The sequence below is a fragment of the Nelusetta ayraudi genome, unplaced genomic scaffold (assembly GCF_046127955.1).
Source record: "Nelusetta ayraudi isolate G7.1 ecotype Tasmania unplaced genomic scaffold, CSIRO-AGI_Nayr_v1 ptg000146l, whole genome shotgun sequence".
In the NCBI taxonomy this organism is placed as follows: Eukaryota; Metazoa; Chordata; class Actinopteri; order Tetraodontiformes; family Monacanthidae; genus Nelusetta; species Nelusetta ayraudi.
This window is the reverse complement of record NW_027466196.1, coordinates 1,387,501-1,392,500: the sequence shown is the minus strand read 5'-3', so window position 1 is coordinate 1,392,500 and position 5,000 is coordinate 1,387,501. Positions and strand designations below refer to the sequence as shown.

Below are 5,000 nucleotides of genomic sequence, written 5' to 3'. Positions count from 1 at the left end.
GATGAACAGAGACTTGGCACATGCAAACATCTGGCAGGGAGAAAGAGAGAGAAAGATGAGTCGACAAATGAAAACATTAGTTTCCCCCCTCCACCACCAGGGAGCACTGCTGAGCACAGCAAAAAACAACAACAGGGAGGCTTCACGAAACCTGCTCCTCACCTGGTCGGCCAATCAGCAGCCACCCACTGAGCTAGCACGGAGCCGGGCAATTTAATAATAATAATAATGATAATAATAATAATGTGTTGCGTTTTGGAGGATTTAGTTTTTTTCGTAAGAGTAAGTGGGCGTGGCTCACTGACCACCAGGGGGCACATGACGTCTCACCGTGGAGTCGGGCTGCTGGTCAAACGCCAGCTTGAAGGCGTCGGCCTGTGATTGGCTGGTGCTGTCCAGACACATGTAGCCACACAGCCGGTGGGCGGAGTCTCCGTAACCAGAGTCTGGATGGGGGAGGGGAAGAGGGGGCGGAGTCAACAGAGGAAGAGGAGGAGGAGGAGGAGGTGGGAGGAGGAGGTCAAACCTCTCAGCTGCTCCTTCATGACTCTCCATCCTTGGCCGCTGATGTAGACGCAGGGGGGCGGGCAGAAGAACCTGCAGGACCAATCACAGCGTGAGGGGGGTGGGGCTTAAGGATCAGGAGGGGGCGGGGCGGCTCCGGGAAGCCCCTCCCACCTTTTCTCGTTGCCGTAGGACTTCTGGGCCACCTTGGCGTGCAGGATGGTGACGCTGTGGTCGCCGGGCGTCGGCCAGCACGCCAGATCGCCACCGCCAAGGTCCTGCCTCCTGATTGGACGAGAGCAGAGCTGCGGTCAACACAACAACTCCCATACCTTCTGTGATGCCATCAAGTCCATCTATGGCCCACCGAGCAGAAACCTAAGCCCGGTCAGATCAGCAGACGGCTCCATCCTGTAGGAGGACAAACCGATCCTGGACAGATGGGCTGAGAACTTCCACACCCTACTGAACACCTCACACCCAACCCAGACACACATACTTGATGACCCCGAATCCTCGCCACCCCTCACTGGCCTGGACTCCCCCACCTTGCTTTGCTGAGGTACGGAAAAAGCAGAATTCCTGCCTCACCTCAGACTACATCAAGACTGGAAGGACGCTACAATCGTTACACTCTTCAAGCGTGAAGGCCACAGCGCAGACTGCATCCGCAGTAGAGGCTCCTCCCTCCTGTCAGTGGTCGGGAAGGTCATCATGCATCCCATCATGCAACCAATAACATCCTGCCGGAGTCTCAGTGCGGCTTCAGGGGTGAGCGTAGCACTGCGGGCATGGTTTGTGTTGCTGGACACCTGAACCCGGCATCCATGGACCTGTCCAAAGCCTTTGACACGGTCAAGCGAGACCTGCTGTGGAAGTGTTGAGGGAGCCTGGTCGTCCACCAAGGTTCAACAACATCTGGCAGCAGCTCCGTGATGGGATGCAAGCCTGGGCGAGCACGGAGGGCCTGCTGGCCCCATTCTTCCTCTGTGCTCTCCTGGTCCCCCCAGGAACCTCACCACCTCCACCACAGCAGCAGTGTAGCTCTGCACTGCTGTATGGACCGGAAACCTGGACCCCCTACCAGAGGCACATGCGTACTCTGGAGGCCTTGCACCTCTGATGGTCCCGGGTGTGTCCTGGGAAGACAGGGTGTCCCGCATCGACATCCATGACCGGTCCCACACACCTGGCATCTCCGTTCTCCTTGGGCAGAAACACCTCCGCTGGGTCGGTCATGTGACCCGTATGCCTCCCCACCGCCCACCGCCACAAACCCTCTCTGGCCAGCTTAGCTTCCAGTTGGTCAGAGACCTGCTAGAGGTCAGAAGAAGCGCTACAAGGACCTCCTCAAAACCCTCCTGGAGAGGAGCAACATGAAACCCACAGCACTGGAGGCCCTGGCTGCTGATGGCCACAGGTGGCGCTCTACCTGCCATCTGAGAATCTGCTAGCGCAGTGAGGAGGACACAGCGCTGTGCACAGAGGCACCACATGTCCCTCATGGGGCAGAACTTGCAGATCCTGCATCGGCCTGCAGAGGCACACGGCCGCAACACACACCAATACACACCCTGTGTGTGTGTGTGTGTGTGTGTGCGTGCGTGTGTGAGCAGTCACCAGGGTGACAGCAGGCGTCTCAATTAGAGCTTCTCCCTCTCCAGGGGTCAAAGGTCAGTGTGTCAGGAGCTCCAACTCTGTGGCATTTCACAGCAGGTGTGTGACTGTGCATGTGTGTGTGTGTGAGTGTGTGTGTAGTGTGCGTGTGTGTAGCAGCAGCTGACGCTCTCCACGTCTCTGAAGGCATTTGGACGTTCAGCAGCTTCCTGCTACTGCAGGAGGTCAGCTGTGTGTGTGTGTGTGTGTGTGTGTGTTACTGTATAAATGCTGTGGCTTGATTAAAATGATTGTGCAGTTAAGAGCAGACACACCTGCAGTTCCGAACGGAATGTATGTATACACACACACACACACACACACACGCACACACACACACACACACACACGTATTTATATACATTCCATATAAGTGCCTTGGTCAATGGTGTGCTATACAGTATATATGTATATAGATATGTGTATGTATGTATCTATATGTAAACTGTTGTGTAAAGTGTTATGTATACAATTATTCTAGATTGTTGTTGCTGCTTTCTTCGTTGTGAATGTTTGTTGCTGTTTGCACAATCTCATTTCCAGACAAATAAAGTTCTTGAATCTTGAATCTATTAAATACTCATCATCATCATCATCATCATCATCATCATACTCTTGGTAGCCCCCTGTGCTGTTAAAGCGACTCCAGCAGACACTCTTGTGTGTTGTTTGTTTGTTTGTTTGTTTATTTTTCATCATTTTTTTGAAGCATTTTTTTATTATTAAAAAAGTTTGTGAGAAATTTTACATTTGACACTTTTACGCACAATAAAGCACCAGGTGGGAGCCAGTTCGGTGCCCTTTGTGACATCACAAAGGGCAAATTTCCAGAAGCATGTGTGTGTGTGTGTGTGCGCGCGCTTTACAGAAAGAAACTATTTTGTACATTTTCGTCCTTGTGCTCTAAACTGTGACACGTCACTCCCCCTCAGCCCCCCCCCCCCTTTCACCGTGGAGGGGAGGGGAGGGGCGGGGTCTCCCCCCGCCCCCCCAGCACCGCCACAGTCTCGCGCTCCTCTCGTCTCTCACACCGAGTCGCTCGAACCCGCTCGCGACGAACCTCCTCGCGGCGCCTCGCGGAGCCTCACCTGTCGTGTCCGGTCATCAGCGTCCCCAGGTGAGTGAGCGGGCCGGGCGGGTGGGTCTGGATCGGGATCGGGACCGGGACCGGGTCCGAGGCGGTCCGCGCTCCTGGCGGCGGACACACAAGTTGCTTTTTTATGACTGGAAACATCCGGCCGGAGGTTTTTAATCTGCCCGGACACGTGACCCGGAGCAGATTGATTGATTGATTGATGACGACAGAGTATCTGTCGCGACTGCAGCTGCTTCCCGTCCAGGCTTCTGTTGGACTTTTATTCTGAAGGTCCGTTTGTGTCGCTTACGAACCAGTAAATAGATGATTGACAGGAAGCCGCTGCTGCTGCTTAGTGCTCACAACTGGAAACAATCACAGTCACTGCCACCTGACTGACAGGAGTGACCGTCAGGAGTGAGAGGGTGACAGAGTGAGACGGTGAAAGAGTGACCGGATGAAGCAAGTGAGAGGGTGGAGGAGTGAGAAGATGAAAGAGTGGGAAGATGAAAGAGTGGGAAGATGGAAAAAAAAAAAAGACTGGATGAAAGAATGAGTGTGTCAAGGAGTGAGAGGGCGATGGAGTGACTGGATGAAGAATTAGGAGGGTGAAAAAAGTGCCTGGGCAATGGAGTGAGAGGGTGAGAGGGTGAGAGGTGAAGCAGTGAGAGGTGAAGGAGTGAGAGGTGGAAGAGTGAGAGGGTGAAGCAGTGAGAGGTGAGTGTGGCCGTGGGCTCTCCCTGGCTGGCTGGAGGTTCCCTCTGAGCTGCTCAACCTGCTCCCACTCTCAGATGTTATTTTATTTTCTCTCCTGAAGCTCACTGATTGGCTGCTGGACCTCTTTGATCTTCTCCAGCTTGCTGTCATTAATTGCGTCAGAAGTGATCTGAAGAAAAGCAGCACAGATGTCTGGAACAGGGCAACAAAAGTGAATGTTGGAGTCACAAATGAAAGTCCTGCTGAGTGACTCTGAAGGAGCTGATTCGTGTGATTCGTGTGATTCATGTGATTCATGTGATTCGTGTGATTCATGTCGAGTCTTTCAGTTTCCCTGCTGCTGTTGGAACGGCGCTGGAAAACTCTCCCTGACCCGGTGACATCATAAAATATGAATTAAAAATTATCTTTTTTTAAAAAAAAAAATGTATCAGAGCTCCAAGTTCTTTACTGAACGAAACAATGTGGGACGAATAAAAAGAAAAAGCCAGCGGGACCGAAATCTGAGTCTGGGTCAGAATCCTGCCAGAATTCCCGAGTCACTGAAATATTTCTGAGTTGATTATAACAAAGAGATTTTTTCCCTCATTTGGCTCTGAAGCTGAGAAGCTGAGAAGGTCCGAAGCTGAGGACTCTGCTCTGGTCCTGATTGGAGCCTCCTGTCTGGTTGGTGGACGTGGTAGGAAGTAGGTCCCAGCAGGAAGCTGCTGCTGCTGCTGGTGGCAAACAGTAGCAGTGGAGCAACATCTGGTTCCAATCCTGCTGCTGCTGCTGCTGCTGCTGCTGCTGCTGCTGCTGCCAAACAACAGGTTCAGTGTGCGCCGCCCCGGTCTGGCCTCCAGGTGTCACCCTGCAGCACCGCCACCGAGTCCACGACGATGTTTTCATCTCGGTGTGAATCCGAGCGACTCGCTGGTGGAGCCACACAGGAAGCGGCTCCTCTCAGGCTCTCGCTAAGTCGCTGCAGATGTTGATCTAAAAAGACGGCGCAAAAAAAACAAGGAAGAAAGGAAGACGAAGAAGAAGAAGAAATGAAGGAGGAGAAGAA

At 52.9% G+C, this 5,000-nt stretch overlaps 2 protein-coding genes and 1 long non-coding RNA gene across 4 annotated transcripts in view; 1 reads left to right on the top strand and 2 right to left on the bottom strand.

Annotated features, from left to right (window-relative positions):
• Positions 1-5,000, bottom strand: part of LOC142879788 (uncharacterized) — a 236,548-nt gene that overhangs the window by 10,001 nt on the left and 221,547 nt on the right. The gene's annotated exons all lie outside the window — the stretch shown is intronic.
• rbpjl (recombination signal binding protein for immunoglobulin kappa J region-like) overlaps positions 1-5,000 on the bottom strand; it is a 10,333-nt gene that overhangs the window by 3,928 nt on the left and 1,405 nt on the right. The window contains exons 2-6 of the mRNA XM_076013340.1: positions 3,249-3,351; positions 679-789; positions 527-597; positions 331-446; positions 1-30 (exon numbers count right to left, since the gene is read on the bottom strand). The exon at positions 1-30 is cut by the window's left edge and continues 142 nt beyond it. Of these exons, the coding sequence (XP_075869455.1) occupies positions 1-30; positions 331-446; positions 527-597; positions 679-789; positions 3,249-3,351 (431 nt within the window). The remainder of the gene's footprint in view (positions 31-330; positions 447-526; positions 598-678; positions 790-3,248; positions 3,352-5,000) is intronic.
• The window catches only part of matn4 (matrilin 4), a 19,201-nt gene continuing 17,373 nt past the window's right edge, over positions 3,173-5,000 (top strand). For both annotated transcript variants that reach the window (XM_076013339.1, XM_076013338.1), the window contains exon 1: positions 3,173-3,277. The gene's annotated coding sequence lies outside the window, so the exon portion shown is untranslated. The remainder of the gene's footprint in view (positions 3,278-5,000) is intronic.